Consider the following 24,207-nt stretch of genomic DNA (forward strand, 5'->3'; position numbering starts at 1 on the left):
GGCTGTCTGTTGCTTATGTCCTGAAGAGCTGCTCTGTGTTTTGAGGTAGCCCATATGTTCATACACACACACACACACACACACACACACACACACACACACGCACACTTATACACATGTGTATTCATGCATGCACACAGTTGTGCACATATAGGCACATACATAGACACACAGACACATATGTGTATATATATATATACCCAGGCACACAGACACATGACAGACATGTTCATATACACCCACAAGTACACACGCACGCACACGAACACTCACGCACGCACACTCATATTTGGGCTCATGTCCAAAGGCAACTGAAAAAATGTATTCAGGGAGTGAGTGGTGACATAAGGGGCGGGGGGCAGGAGTGACTTATGAAGAGAGCATGAAAGACTGGCAAATGGGAGGTCCTTGGGGCCCCCCCTCAAAGTTTCCAGTGTTTTTGCCGGCTCTTCGCTGCGTGTCCTTCTGACGTGCTGAGAAGTGACCCAGTTTGTTGGTAGACGCAGGTTGGGAACAACCCCTTCTCTCCACCCAACAGCTTTTTCTGATGAACTTCCCCTCACTCATTTTATACACCCGTAGTTTTGTTCAGGGGTTGGGGATCTTTCCTGAATTATGTGAGCCTAAGAGAAGCTCTGCAGCCACAGGTCTGATCAGGTATAAAATTGGTCCTGAGCGTAGTAACTTTTTAAAATGGTGAGAGTTAAGAGAAAGGGAGAGAGAGGTCTGGGTTTCCCACACCGGGAACTGTTCTCAGAGGTCTTGGTGAACATGCGACCAATTCTCTGAGATAGAGGGCCCCGTCCAATCCTGTAACCAGAACCTGAGGAACATGACTGGGTTACAGGACTGGCGGAGCTGTCTGGAAGTGAGATCGGCCCCCCAGGGCCCAAACAGGTGTTTCCAAAACAGTCTAAAAAGGGGTCTGGGAAATTCTGAGCTCAGTACTGCGGAACAGGTCCCCTGTTTTGCGTGTGTGTCTGGTGTGTTTGGGAGTCCCGACGGGCACAGTTGTATTTAATGCTGGTTGCTTAAGTGTCACCTTGTGGCTCTGATGTTCGGTGTGTGTGTTGGAGGCACGGAACAGCTAGACCTATAACATCCTGTGCCAGGTAATATGCTGCAAGAGTCAGAATTCAGGCTCAGACGTCTGGTTCTGGAACCAGAAGGATATGGGGATTAGTTATGCTCTGGAAGCTGTTTGGCCCTGTTTTCTCTTCGAACAAAGCTATCTGCATTGCTTCATTTAATCTAGCACATATCTGGCAATTATTGACGTTAAATTGATTTAGTGTTTTGAGCGATGTTTCAGGCTCCGAACACGGAACTCCCATTTATTTTACAGCTGAATACGGAAACTCGGATTCATGCCTGATGTAATCAGCTTTGTGTTTAACCCCTAAAGTGTGAGCATTGATCGCTCCTCAACTTGCAGCTTAATTACTCTCCACCGTGCTCCCCTCCTGTGTAATCTATTCTTTCGAAATAAACAGGGCCCTTTAGGTGGAGAGCCACCTACCTAAGCTCCAGAGAGAGGGGATCGCTTTGACTGAGGAGAAAGACAATTCTGAAACCGTGTCGTGGTTATTTACCGAGAAGCCGAGGCCACATTAGGCACATTGACGGCACCTGATGTTTCACCGGAAAGTTCTTAAAGGTGTTTTAAGTCTTCCCCAAAGCTCCTAAGTAATTCTCCTAGCATCTCTCAGAGGTATTATCCAATTTTGCAGGGAGGACATGTGAGGGAACACAGATGAGGGGTCAGAGTGGGCTAGCGAGAGACGGAAGAGTGAAAATATTGTTGGGAATACAAGCAGTAATCCGGCACCATCCCCTTACTCCTAATTTCTATCCCATAGACCACGCTGTCACCGTCATTATGTTGTCAGTAGGAACAGCAGCAGAGAAGATTAACTTTCTATGCCATGCAGGTGACACGTGCAATATCTGCTCTTTTCAATGTCTCATCTCCTCAGGAAAAATGTAAACATTGGTCTCGGGCTAAGATGGTGGAGGTAAGAGCAAAATTAATCTGTTAGCTACTTCAGTATGAAGATATTATAATGCAAGGCTGAGAGATGGCTCAGTCACTCAGGTGCTTGTCACACAAACATGAAGGCCTGAGGCACTCATTTAGAAAGTTGAACAGGGCTACATGGTCCTGTAATGGCAAAGCTGGGGAGGTAGATTCTGGAGGATTGTTGGTGCACTTGGCCAGCCTGTCTAGTCAGCTCTGGGTTTAGCGACTCTCAAAACTTAAGGTGAGAACACTGGAATCTCTCTCTCACACACACATGCACACACACATTCGACACACCTATACACACACAGGCAGGTACTGTCACCGACAGATGCACACACCCACGTTACAATATAAAAGTCTAGCCTCGCTTTGCTTTGTAAAATGGCTTAGTCCACAGGCAAAAGTTAGAATAGATTCCTCCTAGAGTTATAAACATAATGGCAAAAACACATTGTGGGAGGGAATGGCCCGGGTCCCACTGGGTTGCTCAATAGAATTATTGTGATTGCTGTTGATACAGCCTCCTGCTGTCCAGCAAAGCCTGGCTTTGAAACTCACCACCCTCCTGCCTCAGCCTGCCGAGTGCTAAGGTTACTGGCAAGTGCTAGCATGCTGGCCTTTTCAGTTCAGCTTTCAAACTTGATTTTAAAATAATTCCTGTCTTCTAACTTCACCTCAGGACCCTGGCTAATAAAAAAAAAATAATAAGCTTTTTTTTTTTGATGAGTTTAGTATCTATATACACCGAAGCAGGTATGTCACTGGGGGGTGATGAAATTTGTAAAGACTTTTAAAGAGACATGGGATAGCCATCAAGCTGTTTGTTTAGTGTGATTACCTTTAGTGTTTGTAGGTTGAGTATGATGTATGCAATTCGCGTGCAATGGCGTGAGCCTGTGCACACGTGGAACCACGCAGGGGAGGATGTTGGGTCTCTTCTTCTCTTGCTCTCTGCATTGTTCTCTTGAGACGGGGTCTCTCACCAAAGCGGAAGCGCACAGCTTCTGTTAGGATGGCTGCCAGCAAGCTCCCAGGATCTGCCTGTCTCAACTCCCCAGTGTTGGGACGGCGAACACACGTGGCTGGGCCCCCGCTTTTCACGTGGGTGGTGGGGATTTGAACGCAGTGCCTCCTAAGGATGAGCTCAGCAAGTGTTCTTACCTACTGAGCCGTCCCTGCCACTCTAGTGTGGCTTTTCTTATGATCACTGACATGATTGAGGGCTAATTTTGAAAGAAGAAGAAGAAGAAGAAGAAGAAGAAGAAGAAGAAGAAGAGGAAGAGGAAGAGGAAGAGGAAGAGGAAGAGGAAGAAGAAGAAGACAAAGCCTGAGTTTTCAAGTCTGGTAGTCTTCAAGGGTGCTTCTACCAGAAGGAATGGTGGCTTTAGAGCAGCTAATACATTCTGACTCCTGCATGGGATAAGATGGGTTTCTTGTCATGGTGTTGGGCCAGAGCCATTTCTAGGAGTGGCAGTTCTGACAATGAGTGTAGGGAGAGCCTGATGTCAGGTCCCTGGTGTCCTGAGTCAGCAGAGGACGCTGGTCGAGAGTGGCTTTTCTCCAGGCCTGGCTGGGCTGTGTCTCATGTATCTTCCCAAGAGAATGGTGGCTGCTGTTTCCCAGGCTTCCAGGCCTGACTTGCTGCTCTTGTGGCCTCTGAGTGAAGGGCTGGGACATTGCACTTCCGGGTTAGCTGCTGACTCCCTTAAGGGAAGAGTTTTGTTTGTTTTTGATGTTAATTTATCACACGGGAGAAAGCACAAACCTGACTCCAAACTCCAGGGCCCAGAAGGCTCCTGTGGACGAAACTAGCTCTCTGCTTCTGCGGACGGTCGCTTATGAGACAAGTTCAGTCCTGCCCATATCTTATGTGTGTTTGTGATGCTGGGGGTTGGCTTGAAGGCATCAAGGGTGCTAGGCAAGTGCTCTACCACTGAGCTACATCCTCAGGCTGCTTCCTGGATCAATTGCAACTGTAATCATTTATTTAATTCTTACCTTACTTCAAGGAACTTGAAGTTTTTTTTTTTTTTTTTTTGGTTTATGGGCACTTCTTTTTTAAAAGACATAGGTGTGCGTGCGCTGTGGGCATGCACGCACACACACACACACACACCGCTGCACATGTGTGAACATGCAAGTGCAAGCATGTCCATGGAGGCCAGATGAGAGTGCTGTGAACCGCCTGAGGCTGGTGCTGGGAGCTAAGAGCAAGTGTTCTTAGCCACTGAGCCATCTCTCCGGTCCCTTGGGAACTTTGTCAGTAGCAGCTAAGAGTATGAGAAAACCAAGTGACAATGGAAATCCCGACTGAATTTTGAGCAATATCTGTAGCTTCTATTTTTCATTTAACCATCTTTTGCAGTGTGCTCGTGTGTTCAGGGTAGTCCAGAGACTGCCTCAGAGCACTGGGTGCTTGGGTTCATGTCGGCCTTGGTTTCCTCGTGGGACTCTTTGTCTGAGATTCAATTTTTAAAAGAGAAAATGAGAGAATCTACTTCCCGCAGAAATGAAAAAATGAATTACTTGTGGTTTCTGCAAGACGATCAGCATTGATACTAAGGGCAATATTACAAATCACAGAAAAATATGTAATACACATGTTCATATATACACATATATGTGTGCATATATACATGCGTACATACTTACACACATGTTGTACTGTACACGCATGGCTCGGGAGAAAGCTTAGCTGTTAGCATATTTAGCTAGCATTCGGGAAGCCTGAGCCTGGACCAGGCTGGGATGCAGGAGGCCTTGTTTCACACACACATACACACAAAGTAGAAAGTGGAGTAAGAGAGCAGAGGAAGATGTCTGAAGGAGGGGGGAGGAGAACAGGAGGGTGATGGAGAGCATGTGATCTGAAGCCGAAGTCTGGTTCAGGGGAGGAAAGAGAAAAGGAAGGGGGAGACTCGGGAGGCAGGAAAAGATGGTGGGAGGGGCAACTAAGAGCCCAGTGTAACAACACAAGGATGGAAATGTCACAGTGAGACTCATTACCTCCTGTGCTTTCTAAAGACCATTTAAAAAACAAAGGGTGGGCCTGGGAAAACACTCTCATGGCATGTCACAGAAGTTTCTGGCTTTGGTAACTAAGGTTTGGAAACCTTCCCAAAGCTGGTAATTCCTGCCGAGCGAAGAGGGGTTCTGAGAGCCAGCAAAGTTTGTACAACAAATTGGAGAAGAAATGTCCGATTCCTCCAATCTCACACAGGCGGAGGGCTGAGGTCAGATTGAGTGCGATCATTGAACCCTAAGCTCACAGCACTGTAGAATACTATTAGCCGAATCCAAATGCTTTTCTGTATCAAATTCTTGACCTGATTTTTGTCCCAGTTTCACTTTCATATCATCTAGTTTAGTTCTTCTCTAAGAAAAAAAAAAGTTAAAACTTTTAAATGAAAGCCGGTTACCTCTCAGTAATAGAAAAATCTGTTTTGCTAAGGGAGGCACAGAATAGTGAAATTCCTGGTCTTATATTTTTATGTGGGTTGGCAAATGCTGCCTTAAGGTGGCTAATGTGATACCCAACCTGGTGTTAATAGCCGATGATAACTCCGTATGTGCCACCTGCTACCTGTCAGGCCACACATTCTCTCCTTCCCCTTTCTGGCGTGGTTACACTGGTTACCCTGACTGGGGATGTGGGTCTTTACGGCTGGAGTTGAGGCACGCTGTCAGATTTGCCAGATGAATTGAGGTTGCTGTCATCAACATCTCTCTTTCTCTTTGGTCCCCTCTCCCCCTTTTCCTCATCTTACCTCCTCCCCATCTACTTCAGGAAACATTTAAAAAACCCACTACTTCATCCTGAGTTTGTGAACTGGGGAGAGTGGGGATGGGAGATGAGTGAGCCGCAGGGATAAATAAACGAGGAGCTGTGTTCGTGAAAGGAAATCCTCTAGCTAAAAATTAAAATCAGTGACGGTTCCTAGGAACTTACATTAGGGGAAACCAACGTCAGCCAACGTGATGGCTTTAACTAACCCATTTACAGCCGGGCATTTAAGTGTCGCATGGTTTCGGTTTCTCTTTCTCTCCAATAATTCCTCAGGAATGACTCACAAGCTAACTCCACACTGTCAAAACTACTTCCCCTCAAAGGAACATACTCTCTCCCGTAAGTATTTAATTTAAAACTGACTGAGCATAAACGAAAACAAAATTCTCTGAGCAAAGCCTCTTGCCCATTCGTAGGTGGGACTTGAACCCTGTGGGTCTTTTCAGCTCTCAGATCAGCTCCAACAAGTTCAGGGGCTGCTCAGGCCAGCACCTCAAGGGAGGAAGCCTGGAGGTACTCCAATTTCCGAAAAGCAGACACCCTGGTGGTCTGAACTGTAGAGAGACTAGATTCCAGTCTTTCAAAATGACGCACCAGGCACCTCACAGAAAGCCCTGCACGCGCAGATGAGTTTTCATGAATCAATTTTTTTTTTTAAGGACTTATTTTTTGTCTCTTACTAGAGTCGTTACAACAGTGTTCCTTCCGGGGAACCGCCAATGGCCCAACTTCTGTCCTCCCACACCTGTGCTTAAGTTTTAGGAACTTTCTTTCATCTCTTTGGTGAGGACTGGCCGTGAGGGCTACCCACCAGGAAGGCCCCTTAGCTCACAAAAATTGTTACAGCCTTTCCCAAGAGTTCTCGAAAATACACATATTTGCACTGGGGGTAATTGTTGCAAGAGCCCCACAGGGCAGCGGACGGAACCTCTCCCTCCAGATGAGGAGAGGAAGCCCCTGGAGGAAACGGCCGTCATGAAGATGGAGCTGACCTATGAGGATGGGCCTGGTGTCCACTCCCTGCTTTGGCCAACCAAAGGACCACCTCCTCATTTTCCCTTCTTTTTTTCTCAACTCACGAGCTAATTAATGTCTTACTGTTGACCCTCCCCCCCAAAAAAAAAAAGAAAACTGTTGTTGGTTTCTTGGTAGTAGGAGGGTGTATTCAGTGTGACAGTGACTCTGGGAAGACGGTTTCCCCGTTCTTAAGAAGATAAGTCTGTTGAAGCTTCACAAAACAACAACAACAAAAGATAACAACAAACAGTCACAGTGACAGAAAACCAGGCACTTTTCAGGCCAGATACTAGCTCAGTTGGCAGAGTGCTCACCTAGCGTGAAGCTCCGGGTTCATCGCCAGCATTGAATACCCAGGGGTAGTGCCAGCTTCTACCAGCGGCTCTCAGCCCTTCCACCACCTTGACCCTTCAACACGGTTCCTCATGTGGTGACCACTCCCCCACCCCACTACCACCATAAAATCATCTTGGTTGCTCCTTTACAACTGTAAGTTTGCTCCTGTTATGAATTGTAATGTAAATATTACAATTAGATGACCCCTGGGAAAGGAAGGGTCTTTTTAACACCCCACCCCCACCCCCACCCCCACCCCCACTGAGACCCACAGGTTGAGATCCTCGGTGAGAACCACTGGGGAGGGAGACAGAGGCAGGGAGATCACAAGTTCAAGAAACTCAGGTGAACCTCAGTAACCAGGCTCGGTGCCTTAGGAGAGATAGTCCTTTGGGTGCTGGTGTTACTTTTTCACAGCATAGACAAGCTAAAGTGCTATTTCTCTACAGGGAATTTTTTTTCCTTCGCTCCGATGCCTTCTTAACCTCCCCTCGACGACCCATGCATTCCCCAGGCTGTCTCTCTAGTCCTTTTTCACGGCCTTCCATGTTCCTGGCTTGCATCAAGTGTTTTAACATGTTCTCGCTTTAGGCTTTGAGCTTTCCCAAGCCTAGCTTCTCTGGGGTGAGGATGACGGGACCAAAATTAAGTTTCCTGTTTTGGGCTAAGACTCTACAGCTTCTCACGTTTAAGTGTACAGATGTGCAGTTTTGAATTTTCTCTTCTAGTCTGGTCGCTTTGGACTTTCTTTTCTAGACTCCACTCTCCTGTACTAAAGAGGGACCCTTCATTGTAATCATCACCAAATGGATACAGTACTAATGGAACTTAATTGTTTCCACTAGACGGATCTCGGGTGTTTTTTGGCAGCCAAAATGAAAATGATTCCAAATACCATCAAAGAGGCTCCTAAGCCCCCAGCATGCACAGAGTGTTTTGATATACAGTACAGTGTTAATATCATTATCCATCTAATACAACATACGGTTACTTTAATCCTTTCCCGCCTCTGTGATCTTGGAAGATCCGACGGATAGACGGCAAAGAATAAAACACTATACAAGGAGACAAAGGGAGACTTAGTCCCCATCCTCTGGGTATGGATTTTTTTTTTTAATTTTGATTGTTTTGAGTGCTGGCTTCAAATATGTACCATTATCAATACTGACTTCTGCATCTTCCATGGTAGCTTGAGTTTGTGTGCGACATCAAACATACCTTTTCACACATGTTCTTTCCAGATTTTTTTTTAACACTTACTTAGCAGTTTATAGAAGGAAGTGAATGATCTCCTCAAGCTGCTTACAAATTAAAAAAAAATCTGTGCTTATTAATTATGCAGGATTAGTCTAATTATAATTCAGCAAATTAATTAGCGACAGAAGGTGTTCTGAAACATTGGAGTACATTTGCATGTTAAATGGAGAGGCTAGTCTGTAATATATGTAAATTTATGCATGGCTTCATAGTTTAATTTAAAAATTTGCAGCTGCATATGGTATGGGAGCAGGTGAAAAGTCAGTTTTAGTTTAATGACGCTAACAAACATTGGACGGTGTCCTGTCTTAGCAAGAGGATGCACTCGTATCTGCTAATCTCTGAATCTGTCAGAAGAGTCTAATGTTTCCTAGACGTTCAAGGTCACTAGTGAGCGATGCATAGGTGCAGTAGGTGTGGCTGAAGGCCGCAGAGAGGAAGCGATTCTAGGAGGCGTGCACCCACTCAGCTTTCTCCCTCACGCTCCCCAGTATCCCTTGTTTACTCTCCTGTCTTTGGCTTAAGGAGAGTTATATTCCAGTCTGCTGAAATAAGGCTATCTTTTTGTCTCCCTGGTATCGAGTCTGGCAGGTGTAAAATAGTTGTCCAACCTTGATTCCCTTTCCAAATATTCACATTTGCACTTCATTTCAATTTCCTGGAGTCGTGGGAAAGTTATTACTGAGTTATGAATTAATGGTAGGGTAGAGAGTTTTACACATTGGCCTCAACCATCTGGCAAAACAGTAAAAACCAGCGGACCAGGCAGCAGCAAAGGGCTCTTGGTGTAATTGGTGTTCACTGCTCAGCCTAGCATAGATGAGTTTTGCTGGGAGGGCAGAGCAATGGAGGGAGAGGGGTGGGGAGGCCAGGACTGACAGGGACTGGGGCTGAGGACCCATTAAGCCGATGACTGGATAATAACTTCATTTCTCTCCTTCATCCAGCAAGTCATTGTACTAGAAAGAAAATAGATTTGTATACTCACTCTGAAGTCTCAGTGACTGTGTGTGTGTGCATGCGTGTGTGTGCGTGCCTGTGTGTGTGTGTGTGTGTGTGTGTGTGTGTGTGTGAAGCAAGTATGTAGGTGATTTGGTTTTACTGGGTTCTTTTCTTTTGGTGATGAGAAGGGTGAGAAAGAGACAGGGTAAAGAAAGAAGACCTGGTTTGAAAATTAAAGAAAGATTGGGATGTGACTCAGTAACACACCCCACAGCAATTGCAAGGTCCAGGGTTTGATTCCAAGCACTGAAATAAAAAAAAAAAAAAAAAGAAAGAAAGAAAAGAAAAAGAAAAGGTAGATCTAAGTATGTTGCCAAGATCCCCGCAAAGATACCTTCAGAGACCATAAAAGGGACAAACTCACTCTAAGTGTTGGCTTCCTCTCCAATTCAGACCCAAAGAGCTCTATAATCATTGTCATGAATGGCGTCAGAGTTTGATCTGAGTGCAAAACCAGAGACTTCCTGAGAGATGTTTTCTCCCACAGTGCGGAATAATAGAATTTAGGGGAATGGGAATGAGTATGGAGTAAAATAAAATAAGTCTCCATGCAGAAGCCTGGTCTTGAGCAAGCAAAATGTGACTGGTTAGGGTGAAGAGGAGAAATGAATAGAGGTGATGTCTGTCTTTACAGCTCAGTGGCTTTTTGAAGTCAATTTGGTGCCGTGGGATACCCTTCAGACGGGCACAGGGAAGTGGCTTTGAAATAAAGTCTATAGAATAAAGTCAGGTTTACACAGTGGGGGAAGTCCCACCTCCTGGTACCTAAATGAATACAGCAGATCCTACCCCGGGGGGTGGGGGGCACCATGTTAAGGAGCAGAGAGCTGTTGCCAAGCTGAAATGCCTCTTCCAGGAGCTTGTCACTGACGTACACAGGAATAGAAACCAATTCTGAGGGCCTGATGCCAGCCAGCAGTCAGTATGCTGTGTATGTACTCTGAAATAGTTTACTGACCAATCTTACTGCAGTGTTGGGGGCTTTGAGCAGCCATCTTTTGTTTTCTCATATTATCTTGTTGGACTGAATTTATTAGTTTTTTTTCTGTTTAAAGTCCCCCCAACAATTAAGGGGAGTTCAAGTAGAAAGGGTAGATCAGCATTGGGGGAGGGATACCCTGAAATGAGAGAATCAAATCTAACTCCCTGGGGAATACTTATGTTTTTAAAAGATGGCGAGCGTCAGAACCCATGTGTACTGACATATGCATGGAATCCTAGTGTGTGCTGGTACACGCGTGTGATATTAGCTGAGGAGGTGTGTCAGGAGGACCCCTAGGGCTTACAGACAAGCCAGCCACACCTGAGTACAGACTACCATGCCAAGGAGAGACCCTGTCTCAAAGAACAAGGTGGAAAGTGATTGAAGAAAACCATGTCATTGACCTCTGGCCCACCACGTGCACCCACATACGCTTTCCCATGAATATAATGGGAGTGGACGGTATGGTACAGAGGAAGGGGATAGACCTGTGCCTGGCAGAGGACTCTGACTTGCTACATGCCAGGCGCGTACCCAAACATTTAACATGGGTAACTAATACAGTCCTTGGAGAGTCCCTGATTTCCTGATGAATATTAAGCAACATAAGCACAGTGCTGTTCACAGTGGCCTTGAAGTCCCAAGACAGTGGCTCAGCAGGGCTTCTCTTTAGTGGCCATACATGACCCTGGAGTTATCAGCCATCAGAGGAAGTAGCTGTTTGGTTCATTTACAGATCTCTAACATAGGAGAGCCTCTTTTCTCTTAATTACTTAAAACGCTTTCAAGTTTAGTTTGAGAGACTTGATTCTCAGAAAGTGTTTTCTAAGATCCCATTCAATACCCTGCATACCTTGCATTTCTGCCTTCTTCCTCTATATAGTTTGGCGAACAAATGGTCTGAATGTTCCTCATCCAATTGAGTAGCTTTCTGACCTTTCTCTAGTGAGCTGCAGCTCTTGGGGCTATGCCTACTCAGACTATTTTGAACTCCTGAGATGTCTTCTTGATGTCTGATGGTGTTCCTATTTTTTTCTACACACTCCAATATCACCACTGGGTTTCCAGAGCTTTCTAGACCCTAAGAGAAACAAGCTTCATTTTTTTTCCCCTTATGTGCTTGTTTGGTTTTGCAAACAGAAGACTGGCTCCACACTCATTTCCAGAAGAAAGTGACATGCTGGTCCCAGTGGAGACCAATGGGGCGTGTGTCCCAAAAACAAAGAGCTACTTGGCAATGTGTTAGGAGCTTGGACAAGTTCCCCACGGAGTAACAATTTGCTAAGAGTCAGAGAGACTGGAGCTTGGCTCCCTCTCTGCTCTTCCACAAACTAACTTTTTCACCTTGGATAATTAATCTGATAACTTTTGATAAGCTTTTAACCTCTCCTTAGAAGCGGGTCACTAATGTGCCCACCGTAAATTGCAAGGAAGCCACACAAGGCAAGTGATATAACAGGAGCCAAAGAATATGGGACGTTATTATTACTGTCTCCATAGACTTCGAGCCAAGAAGGCTTAGGGAGGTTGAGTGTAGTTGGAAGCAAGAAAAATGATTGTTTAAAAAATATTTCTGTAGGCCGGGTGTGATGGCATACACTTTAAATCGGCACTTGGGAAGTGTAGGCAGGCACGTCTCTGTGCCTTCAAGGCCAGCCTGTTTTACATGGTGAGTTCTAGACTAGCCAGAGCTACATAGTGAGATCGCGTCTCAAAAATGTTGTTCCCTGTAAGCTCAACATTTTCAAATCCCAGCAGCCTTTCGCTGAAACACGCTGGGTAAATTAGTGTTAGTGATAATATGTTTCTTCCTTAAGGATGTCTGAGAAGAACAGAGATGGTTCTCTCTGTTCGTGTACCATGCTCACAGTTTAACTGAAGGCTTCCCTCCCCCTCCCCCGACTTTTTAAATAAACGGAGGAGATAAAACATTAGCTTACAAAAATGGCTGCAACCATTCCTCACTATCCCTAACCATTCCCCTACTAAAATTATGGATACTAAAATTATCAGATAGTCACTCAGGCCAGTTGAAACTTTTCAGCCAGCCATCCTGTCCACGAATCTTGTTGGGCCTTCACGCTAGCCACTTCAGCCCTGCTCAGGCGGACCTCAAATACCAACCTCTCCCATGCTCTACCCAGACCTTGTTTCTGGAGGTAACAAGAGGCTACTGGGAGCTTAACCCATCAGTCTCTCCTGACACTTGTCAGAGTTGTCACTGGGTCCTTAAGGCTTCCAGGTGCTGGGTGGACTCCTTAGGGATCGGACTTTTTAAGGCTGTTTTATCTTCCAGCCAAGGCTGGGCCTTACGCTCCTTGAATTTGGAATCTTTTGGAAGCTTTCTTTCTTTCTTTCTTTTTTCTGAAAGAAACTGTATTTTGTTTAACTCCAAAAGGCCCAGAAAAGACACTCAAGATCAGAATAGAGAGAAACTTAATGGTGGTTGTCACTAGTCACAAGGGAAAGCCAACCCCATGAAGGCTTCCTCATCACTAAAAGCAGGGTCAGCTATCTTGAGGGACATTTTCAAGGTGAGACAGTGGGCCTATCCATGTGTCCACCCAGCACAGCTTCTCACCTTGGCACTAGAGACTGGATTAGCAGATCTCCTGGAGGATGAGAATATGTGGACAGATCCTAGGGGAAGAGAGCATTCCTTTTCCTTGGCACTGTGTGATTGGCTGTAGACATCCATACCTTTAGTAGCTGAAATGCTCCAAGAGCGCGTTAAGGGAAAAAGGCTATTGCCTTTTTCTGAATCACACATGAGCAGTGAAATCCAACTGCACTTTCATATATTGGGCTTTTGAGAAAGCTCTCATAGCTAATCCAGATAAAAAGGTACCTTCCTCAAGGATCAGTGGACACCTACCTTTATGTTCCCACATGATCTATGGAAATACAGTAACCAGATGTTTGGCTCAGCTTAGTCTGCCTCTTTACGTGGCCATCACGGCAGATAAAGTGCCGTTGTTCTTGGCCTTTTGAGCAAGTGCGGTATCATCTTGTCTGTGGCGTACGCGGCATGGTTATGTTATGACAGAATCTCTCTCTAGAACATAAGAGATTAGATATTTTGTTTGGAAGCGGTCAGGAGCAAAGCTTCAAAGGGAGTCATTTTACATGGGGTCAGAGTTCTTTGCATTGGTAGCTGCTATTAGCATGCATCTCTTCAGTGTTCCTCTCTGTATACTATTTTTCTTGGATCTCCTATGGTGGTTGACTGACTAGGTTTTGTATTAAGCATTTAAAGAAAGAGTTAGATTGTAGATTTTAAGGTTTGAGACACACTGAACAATCTTTTCCATGAACCCTTAGAGGCAGGACACTGGCTGTGACCTTCAAATATTTAGCCCAACTTCTAGAGCCTGAAAAGGATGTCCAATAGTCGTCCTTCCTGCGATTTTGTGGTGCAGCTGCCTCCACCATTGAACACTAGCTTTGAAGTCTATTGTACATTTAGTTTGAAATTCAGTTTCTATTCAAGACGGGGTAACTGAACAGAACAAATCTAAGACATGTGAGAGTTTCATTGTGTCCTTAAACAATGCAGAATATTTCAATATCTTACAGATTGGAAGGGAAAAGACACCTTTCTTGAATATCACGTGGTATGCATTGATCTTATTCAGACTCCTATCTAGAAGTTTCTAGAGTCATTTGAGACTCGGGGGCAAGCACATCCTGTATGGTTTCGTTGTGTCCTTCACAAGGTCAAGACCTTTACTGCTGTGTGTGATCTTTCACGGCACCAAGAACACACTTAAAACCCATTGATCAAATGACTCAAGAACCAGAACCAGAAGTGGTTTTCAGTGTCAAGGGCATTTTCCTTGGTGGCCATCTTTGACCCAATGTTTTCTTCTTGGGTGTATTAGAGGAAGCCAGATCGCTTCCTCATTACCCCATTCATTTGTTTATTCTTTTTTTTTTTCATTTCCTTGCTTAGACTGCCTTTTAGAGAGAGAAACTTGGAAGCTTTATTTGTGTAATATATGTATCATGGTTTTGACCCCCTGAAATGGGTACGTCATTGTTTTTTAAATATACTCAGGAGATGGAGCAGGGAGCACCACGGTGTGGGGGACAGAGAGCACCAGATGGCGCTGGTTGCCAGAGAGAACCAGGTTTCAATTTCATGTCCACGCTGATCCCTGACACTTTTCTCAAATACCTGAGGCCTTCCCTTCCCCTACTCATGAGATGGCTCTTCAGTGGGAGGGCTGTTTTGCTTCAAGACTTAAATGATGCTTTGTGTGCCAAGGACATAATATAGTGCCTCCTTCTCTATGGCCTCACTTTTCCAGGTTTCAGTACCCCTGGTCAATGATGGCCCAGAAAGGATGAAACGGAAAATTCCAGACATGAACAACTCGTGTATTTTTAAATTTCGTGAAGGCACATTGTTCTAGTTGTTGAATTTTGTGAATGAGGAAGTGCTAGCTGTGCCAAACTTATAGATTAAACTGTCATACGTATAGGAGGACCCCGAATACGCACGGGGTTTGGTGTTATGAGTGGTTGTGGGCATCCCTTGAGAGTTTTAGAATGTGTTCTGTAGGATAAGGGAAGAACCATTCTAGAGACATAGCAATTAATCTCCTCTGCCTTGGTTCAGCCCAGGCCTTTAGCCATTCAGCATACAGAAGGGGGTAGGGCTAGAGAGGGCTCTGAGTTGTGATCTTCTTCATCACTTTCCCTTTCCTTGGGAGATAAAAAAATAAATAAGTAAACAAACAAACAAACAAACAAAAATCTTATGGGTCAGAGGGGTGTACCTTGCCCTATATATTTATTCATATGGATTTTAATGACTTTTTTTTTTCCTTTGGTCATCAGTAGGTTCTTATCCCAAAGTAGCTCTTTCTGGAAGGCTCTCACTTCTGCCTTTTACTCAGTTTTTCCAATCATAGAATATTGGTGTTGCAGTGCGCTCCAGAATAATCCAGTTAAATGTTTCCTTTAACAGTAGAAAAAACTAAGACCTGAAAAAAAAGGGGGGGGGGAAGGTTGGTCACATGGTCAAGGCTGGCTCACTCCCAGCACATATTTGTTAGAGTGTAGCAAAGCATTTTGGGACATGACACTGCCTTGGTGATCTAGGAATCGGGTTGGAAGGTCAGGATCTGGAGTTCAGGCATTGACCCCCACGTCAGTCTCCATACCTCTTTCTCCAAAAGCAAGGCTGCGCCTGCGGTTGTTTGGGCTCACGTGTTAGGAATGCAGTCAGAAGGCTGGCAAGCTGCGGTGTGCTAAGTTATAATATTCATGTAGTCACTGTTGTTTGGAAAAAGAGCAAACCACCCCCATTCGGAGGAGAATCAGCACATTTGGTCTGAATCTTGGAATTCTTTTGGGTTTTCTGTTCCTGAATAGAGAGGGCTGACATTCTCCAGGCCCCTCTGCTTTTGGAGGGATCGAGACCCAGGGGGTTCTGAAAGAATTTGTTCCTTGCAAGTTGCTCTGTGGCTAATAGAGGCTATGGCTCATGGAGAGTTTTGCACCAAGCGGTTGTGTGTGTGTGTATGTGTGTGTGTGTGTGTGTGTGTGTGTGTGTGGCAGAAGACATCAGTGAAATGTTGAGAGAGATTTGACAATGTTTGTAAGCCCTCGAATTTCTTTTAATTAATTTTTAAATTCACATGCAAACACAACCAAAGTAGTTCTTCTAATGTTATTCATCTTAGCAGTTATATATTTAATAATATAACATCTCTCCACCCCTCCTCACCCCTACCCCTCACTCCTCTTTTTCCCCTGCTCCTTTCCCCTTTGTGAACCAAACGCTAAATCCTTGGTATGCAGGGGTCTGCTGTATAGGTTTACAAACTCAGTCCTCAGACAAGCAAGAGAATCAAAATTGGGTGTTTTCCATCCAAAGAACTGTTTAGGGTCCTAATTTAAAATGAATAAAGGCTTTCACCAGGCTGCATGTTTCCCTAAATCAACTGGATTTTATGTAAACATTTATCTCTTTCGCACTTTTCCACCTACCACACCATTCCCATAGTAATGGCTTGGTGAACATTAATGCTTTCACCAGATCCTGCTTTGGAGCTGGAGTGGGGGAGGAGAGGGGAAGTGTGCACAGGGCACACAGAACACATTATCCGGAGCCCGGTTGTCGAAAAAGCAAAACTTCAGAAAAATCAAGGAACAAATGAGGAGATGCACTCACCGTGGCTTTGACCTGCGGAAAGATGTAAATGGCTTCCGGCAGGTGTGTGCTGGAAAGCAAATGTGGTGGTGGTGGGGCAGGGGCGGGGCTCTAGTTTGGAGAGAGGCTCCAGCGAGCAAGTTTGTAGTAGATCCTAAGAGTAGCTCTGAGGGTTTTTGTAAGTGGTCGCAGTTGATGAGTGTACGAATACAGATAACATTTCTACACCCAGAAAGGAAATGCAGCCCTTACTTAAACAATAAGCCTCTCTCGTTTCTAAGCCCACCCAAGTTAGCACAGGCAGGGCATTTTCCCGCACTTCTGAGAGCTGCAGAGGGTCCTAAGTGTTCCGTACCGTGCATAGGGCTAGCAGACTGATTCCTTTGCTTGGTCCATCTGGACAATTCTGGTCACGACCCCCATACCTCCATGACACAGAAAGCCATGCCTGACCTTCCCCACACCCCCACACAAGATGGTCCCAGAGACAAGCCCAAACCAGATGCTAAATAATGGAAAAAATATTTAGCCATCATTTTCCAAGTTTGTACTTAACCTTATTCACAGACGGGATTGGAAGCATGTTGCCCAATGTATTTAGCAAACAAAGATTGTGAGTCTCAGAAACAAGATAGACCATTTCTCCCCCTTCATCCGTTCCCTTACTGGCATCCTCCCATTGGCTTATTTTATTTTATTTTATTTTTAGTGAAACATACAGATAATTGGAGTTCTTTCTTTTGTGTGGTTGTTAGAAAAATAAAAAATAAAAAATAAAATAAAAAAAAAAAAAACAAGCAGCAGGTCGTGGTGAGATCCTCTCACCAACCAGTGCTTTTAAAATAGAATTTTCCTAAGACTGGTTCATTTCTACTTATTTTTTATTGGTAAATCCAGAGGAAAATGTATATCTTTGCCTTTAAAGTTCTAATTCAAGGCGTAGATTCGAGAGTTCTGAAGGGACCTTGGGACTGCGGTAAAATTTCGTTGTCATAGTAACAGAAAGGGAAATAGGCCTAGCTCACCTGGGACTTCAACACTGCAAAAGCTGGATTTTTTTTCTTTTTTTTTAAGGAAAAGGACTGTGCAAGTGAAATAAATGAAAAACTTATTGTATTTTGAAACAAAATCTTAAAATAGGAGAAGAGGCAAATTGCTGCAAAGGTTCCTTTTGTCATTTTTCCTGGTTGGTACGACTGTCTGAGTTGAGATGGCCAGTTCTGAAATGACACCGATCATTGGAGGGGCTTCAAAAGAGAAAAATCATGTCTTACAAACAATAAGCACAGATCATGATTTGTGTTTCTCTGTGTTGTCTCTAGAGGGACGGAGAGGTTGTTCCTGTTTGCTATTAATCATAAAGGCCTGAGGTATCCTTGCCTTGTGGACTTAAGCTTTAGATAATTGTGTACTGTTTTATTATTTCTGCACATGTCATGGGGAACTCTGAGACCACCTTCAGATGTGAGCATGAGGGTATTGTGTGGCCAAGAAAGACAAGACCTGAGGAGTCCTGGGTTCTGGGCCTTGTCCTGGCATTTCTACCCCAGAACGATTCTTTCTGTACAGCAGGGGTCACTGCAGCCTTCGGAGCCCTCTTCTGCAGGCGGAAGGCGGGTGGGTGTGAGGACCAGAGCCCAGATTGTGAACCGCTTAACAGTCCCCCACCGTGGTGGAGAAAGGGGTCTCTGAGCTGGCCATTGAAAACATCCAAATTTGCAAATTGCAGAGGGTCAGCAGCTGTCCTCTCCCAGGCATGGCTGCTTGAAATTCCCCAGACCTGAAACACAATCGCCTATCTTTTTTTTTTTTTTCTCTCTCAAATCAAATCTAATAGAACACAGATAGAGCCTCTTGTTAAAAAAAATGTTTACTGGGAAAAAGAAGTAACACGCTCCTTTCTCTTCACAGATTCTTTTTAAAATTTTTCCTGAAGTGCAATCAGAATTGTTTGAAAACAGCGGGAAACCCAAGGGACATGAGACGGTTCCAGGTAAGGGGCCCTGAGGATCACACCTATTAAATAAGTCACCCTGTTTTCTCTCTCTCTCCCCCCCCTAAATCCATCCCTCACTGATAGTGTTAGCTATACAAAAGGTATCATCAATGATAGCCTTCTTCTACCAAGATGGAGGCTCTTTTCATTTTGTAATGTTTAGGCTTTTTTTTTTTTTTTTTTTTTTTTTTTTGTGCCTCTACTGGCAGAGCCTCATGGGATAGGCACCAGCCCAGGCTGGAGATTTGATTTTCAGCCCTCAGGCTGCCCCTTGCACTCACAGCTGCCCGCACCAGGGGCCATGTTCTTGATACTCAGCCACCTTGGGATTTTTCAAAGCTGCTTCTCTGAGTGTTTTCTGCAAGCAACAGCCCTGGTCCTTCTCTTCCACCAGTTAACTATTCAGTGCTCTGCCAGCCTGTTGGAAGGTAGCAATCCCGGCAGCCGTGGTCACTTTAAGACCGCAGCATGACAACAAGACCCAGGGGACGGTGACCCAGCTGCCTGACGGTGAAATCTGCCACCGATTTCATCACCCCTGCCACCGATGTGCTGAGGAGACAGCTAATAAACAGAGCTGGAGCAAAGTGTTGGGCTAGAGTTGGGAGTCAGTGTGGCTGCTTAGGCTCCCGTCCCGATGATCCCAAGGACTGTATTTAACTCATCACATGGTTCTTGTGCCCACCCATGCCTGCCCTGAGGATGTGGCCCTCTGTTCTCCATAGAAAATGAAAGATGTATTAAGCCAGGGCGTCAGAGCTCAAGACTCAATAAGGTGAAAAACGAGGATGGCTAGCCTAGTGCCTCAAAGGGAGGGAAGGTTCTAGAAGGTACGGCAACTTGACCCTGCTCCCAGAAAGACGTCAGAATCACAGACCTCCTAGATCATCGGTGTGCAAGTGCCAAAGCTTCTGGGTTTGTGTTTTGGTGTGGCCTTGAAATGGGCAATCATTTTTCTGTGAGAGGTGAAGTCTGTTTACTTCATACTGGACCCAGGGGTTATGTCTGTTCCTGCCCATCCTTTGGAAACTGTCTATGGTGAAGCCACATGTCAAAACAGTGTTCAGGGAGAAAGCCTTTGAAGAACTAACAGGAACCTGGGGTGTAGCTCAGGGACAGAGTGCCTACCTGGATTTGGGAGCTCTGGGTTCAGCCCTCCAGTATTGAAAAGAGAAGAAGGTATACAAGAGAGAAAGAGAGAGGGAAGAAGGGGGGAAAGAGAAAGGGAAAGAAAACGGAAAAGAAAAAGAATTAGAAAGAGTGATGGGCATTCACCAGGCCAGTGCAAATTGCTTCTAAAGCAATCCTGCATTCACTGTTTTCCAAACCACATCATGGTTATCCAATAACCAACATATTTTAATTCTATGTGTCTGTCTATCTATCTAATCTATCTAATCTATCTATCTATCTATCTATCTATCTATCTATCTATCTATCTATCTATCTATCTTTGTTTTTTTCGAGACAGGATTTCTCTGTGTACTTTTGGCTGTTCTGGAACTTGCTCTATAGACCAGGCTGGCTTCGAACTCTGAGATCCACCCACCTCTGCCTCCTGAGTTGCTGGGATTAAAAACATGTGCCACTCCCACCTGGCCCAACATAGTTTTTTGGTTGTAATTATAATACTTGCTGCTATCATCAAGCTCCATTTAAACGGTGGTTGTTCTCCACTTCATCACTCAGATTCCTCTGCTGGCTCATAGGAAGACAAATAGAAATGCAGGCAGCCTTCGTGGGAATCCGCAGGAAGATCCCATACAATGGAAACTGAGTGTAGCCAGGGTTCCAAGTATCACTACAAAGTTAAGCAAAAGTTAAAGTTAAGCAATTTTTTTTTGCTAAAGAAAAGCAGGTATTACCAGAGTCACAAGTTGCCACCAGGAGCAAGTATTTGCTTCCTTGCTGGAAGAAAAACAGCCTAGAGAAAAAGAAGCAGGAAACTTGGGCTATCTCAGGCTACTGAACTTGGCAAAGTTTTAAATTCGAAGAGCCTCTAAGGAATGTGAGGAGTGTCCACCGGAATGCCCTGACTTTTCACCCCACCTCCACCCCCAGTTTCAGAAATGTATTCATAAGGCCAACGCACAGCAGCATTGCTTGTGTCTTCAGGTCTCTGTGAAGCGAGGGTTACATTGCCTTTGGGCTTAACTGGCTTAGAGTTAACATTGTTGACATTAGAGTTGTCGGGAAGCCTTGGCCCGAGTAAGCATAGTTGAGCTTCTTCACAGATGAGCAGTGTACAAAAATGCTGAGGAATCCTAGGATTATTTCCAGGGCCACTTGGCATTGCTCACCTGTCCATTTTGCGTCAGGTTTTTAAGTTGAGGTAAAGTTCACGTACAAGGCGCACCTCCATCACAAGTACTCGAGTGTGTGCCTGCCAGTGGCTTTAATGCGTCAAGGGTGCTGTGTGAAGCCCGCTACTGATTCCAGACCGTTCTCATCACCTTGCAGATCAGTCTGTGCTTCCTAATTACCATCTCTTCTCCCGTTACCTGAAACCCCTAATCTGCTTTCTGCCTTTCTGGCTTTGTCCTGAAATTTTCATGTAAATCAAATCTCTCCATATTGCAGGGGTTTTTCAAGTAGCATAGTTGTTTTCAAGGTCGGTAAGGTAGCAATGCTTCATTCTTTTTTATAGCTGAATACTATTTCATCGTCTGTGTAGCGCGTTTTGCTCGCCCATTATTTAGTTAACTAACATTTGTGTTTTACGCCTTTAAAGCTTCTGTGGTACTGAGTTGTTTTTGGAACATATGTTTTCAGTTCTCTTGGGGACAGAGCTAGGAGTAGCATTTCTGGATCACAGGGCAACTCTATCTTTAACTTTTTGAGAAACTGCCAAATTCTTTTTCACAGTGGCTGCACCAGCTTGGATTCCTACCAGTCATGTGTGAAGACACCAGTTTCTCTAATTCCTCATGGTTTTATTTTTTTTTTAAAGATTTATCTTATTTATAATTGTGTATGTGAATGTAAGTGCAGTGGTTTGCATAGGCCAGAAGAGCTTGTTGGATCCCTGGAGCTGGAGTTACAGGTAGTTGTGGACTGCCTAACATGGGTGCTGAGAACTGAGCTTGGTCCTCTGTAAGAGCAGCATGTACTCTACTCTGCTCAATCTATCCAGACCCCTGTTTTACCCCTACGGCACTAGGGTAGTATCTCATTGCTGTTTCGATCTGTCAGTCCCTCATGGCTGAAGAAAGTGATGCCAAATACCTTTTGATGCGTTTATCACTCACTTGTTCATCTCCTTTGGAAGATGCTCCTTTAAATCCTTTGCTCATACTGAAACTGGGTCTTTTTGAGTTGCAAGAATTCATTATGTGTCTGAGATTCTGGGACTTCATTAGATGTGTGACTTGGCGATTTTAGAAACTACTCAGATTCCGTGAGACAAAATAACTGTCAATAGCAGCTCTTTCATGTGGGGAAGGTTTTTATGAAGAAAGGATTGCCTATGTGCTATTACGGTCAACCGAGAAACCTGGGTCAGATTTCAAATGTGACACAAAGCCAGAGGTAGTAGGTGATGACAGTAGTGGGACAGTGATCACAGAAAAGGACTGGATTATATGTATCGTTCAGATTGACAAGGGTGGTAGTTCTTTGCCTCATAGTAAAATAACCTCTGCTAATGATCAAACACATGTTTGATTGAAGATTGCTTTTGTGCAGATTTGAACAGAAGACAAGCATTCCTAACAAAACCATGAACCTAACCAAATACTTTCTCCTCTCTTAAAGTTGGGAGAACCTAGAATCTTCCTCCCCCTCCCCTGCAAACCATTGAGTAAGACCAAATCATTATTTGAGGCATATTTCTGTGACAGAACCAACGTCTTCTTCAGTTCTGTACAAATCCTAAGTACTATAGTATATGTAATCAATTGATGACAATTGATACATGGGTCTTAACCCTTTCTTGTCTCCAATCCCTTTGAGAATCTGGTAAAGGCTGTAGCCTTTGTGCCAGCATGAAACTACATAAAAAGCCTCCAGAACATGTCCCAGGGCTCCATGGGCTCCTGATCTAAAGAAATGAAGTTCATCTAGCCTCATGCAGCAACTTCAGTGTCTCTTCACTCCTTACTATGGCATCTGTCCACACAGGTCTTGCCCCGATCTCTCAGCCACTCTCTTGGTTCTAAATGTTACCTGCTCTCAGGTTACTTCTGGCTCCAAATACCCAGACTTCATCTTCTTTGGATCTGTAAATAAAGCTTTAACTGCCTTCCAGGTCAGTTTCCCTTCAATGACTAATGAATGCATGTTTAAATAGAGCTCAGCATATACCCCCCTGATTCATTTCCTTCTCTTTCACTGGTAAAGTGTCACCTCCTTCTCCTAAGTGTCTGGCAAAACCATCCTTCTCTATCCTGTGATGGGCCCCTCTACTCTGTCCTAGTTCAGTCCCCTCTCAGCTCTAATGACACGTGGCCTATTAAAACACTACTGGCTGTCAGCACAAATCTCAGATTGATAAGACACCCTGCCTCAGTATCTTCACCTCAGACAGATCTTCCACCTCACCACCTCAGGGAGCTCCTGAATGTCATCTGCTGCTCATACGCATACCCTGCTGCTTTCACTTCCATCTTGGCATCGTCTCACATGCTCATGTCTCTGTCTCAGACCCCTTCACCTCGTTCTAACTGGTGACTCCTCATCCTCCAGGAACGCATCTGTGTGCCACCTTCTTGGTGAGGCATTTTCTGACTCCCCAAGGGCTAGGGGTTTCTTGGTCAACACACCATAACCTCCACAACCTCTGACCATTGCCACATTTTCTGGAAACTGGTATTTGTCTCTCTAACACATTCTACTTAAATGTAGTTTGTATGGTTTGGTTATTTTTTGTTTTTTATTTCTCACCTGTACATATAGCACCATCCAGAAACTCTGTAAGGCTCAACACTGTTATTCACTGAAGTTTTAAGAGAAAAAGAAGAGAAGTATAAGAGAGAAGTTAGGATTTCCAGGAACACCCCCCCCAAAAAAAAAAAAGGAAGAAAGTAAGCCCTATTTCTTTATTTCTCTGCCATATGGGTAGAGAACAGTTAATAAAACCAGAGGAAGGTCAACACATTGCTGTTTCCCACACTACACTCTAAATTAGCGCAGTTGAAGTTGACAGCAATTTTGGACTCATTGCTGCTAAGTCATTCCATTACTGATAAGCAGGCCTGGTCCATTCCAGGTCATACTGAAAACCCACATACCCTCATTCAATTAGTTATTCACCTACAAACACCACGGAGAGCGCTCTGTGTGCTTCTAACCAGTCCCAGGCAGGTGCTGGAGACCTAGCACAGACAACCCAATGCGCCATCTCCATCTTTGGTGGGATACAGGAAGTGGAACGCACGAATGTTTTCCGGAGCCCAGGTCTGCTTCTCCGATGTCTTTTGTGGAAGGGGCCGTGCGTGGTGTCTTGGTGGTGCCTGTTGGAGCTCAGCCACGTGATCAGTGATGACCCAGAGTTCAGTGATGCCCATCGTTGTAACCACAGTAAGCGCGAGTGTTCTCAGAGCTAACCTTCGATTCCAGCAGATTTGACAGTCAAGATTGGGCACTCATTACTACAGAGGGCTAGGGTGTCTTCCATCTCAGGGGCAACACCAGCTTTCCGGTGTTGGTC

At 44.7% G+C, this 24,207-nt stretch overlaps 1 protein-coding gene across 1 annotated transcript in view; it reads left to right on the forward strand.

The window, feature by feature from the left end:
• Positions 1 to 24,207, forward strand: part of Ebf2 (EBF transcription factor 2) — a 198,372-nt gene that overhangs the window by 119,564 nt on the left and 54,601 nt on the right. Inside the window, exon 7 of the mRNA XM_021635518.2 lies at positions 18,476 to 18,557. Within this exon, the coding sequence (XP_021491193.1) occupies positions 18,476 to 18,557 (82 nt within the window). The remainder of the gene's footprint in view (positions 1 to 18,475; positions 18,558 to 24,207) is intronic.

The sequence above is a fragment of the Meriones unguiculatus genome, chromosome 9, assembly GCF_030254825.1.
Source record: "Meriones unguiculatus strain TT.TT164.6M chromosome 9, Bangor_MerUng_6.1, whole genome shotgun sequence".
Lineage (NCBI taxonomy): Eukaryota > Metazoa > Chordata > Mammalia > Rodentia > Muridae > Meriones > Meriones unguiculatus.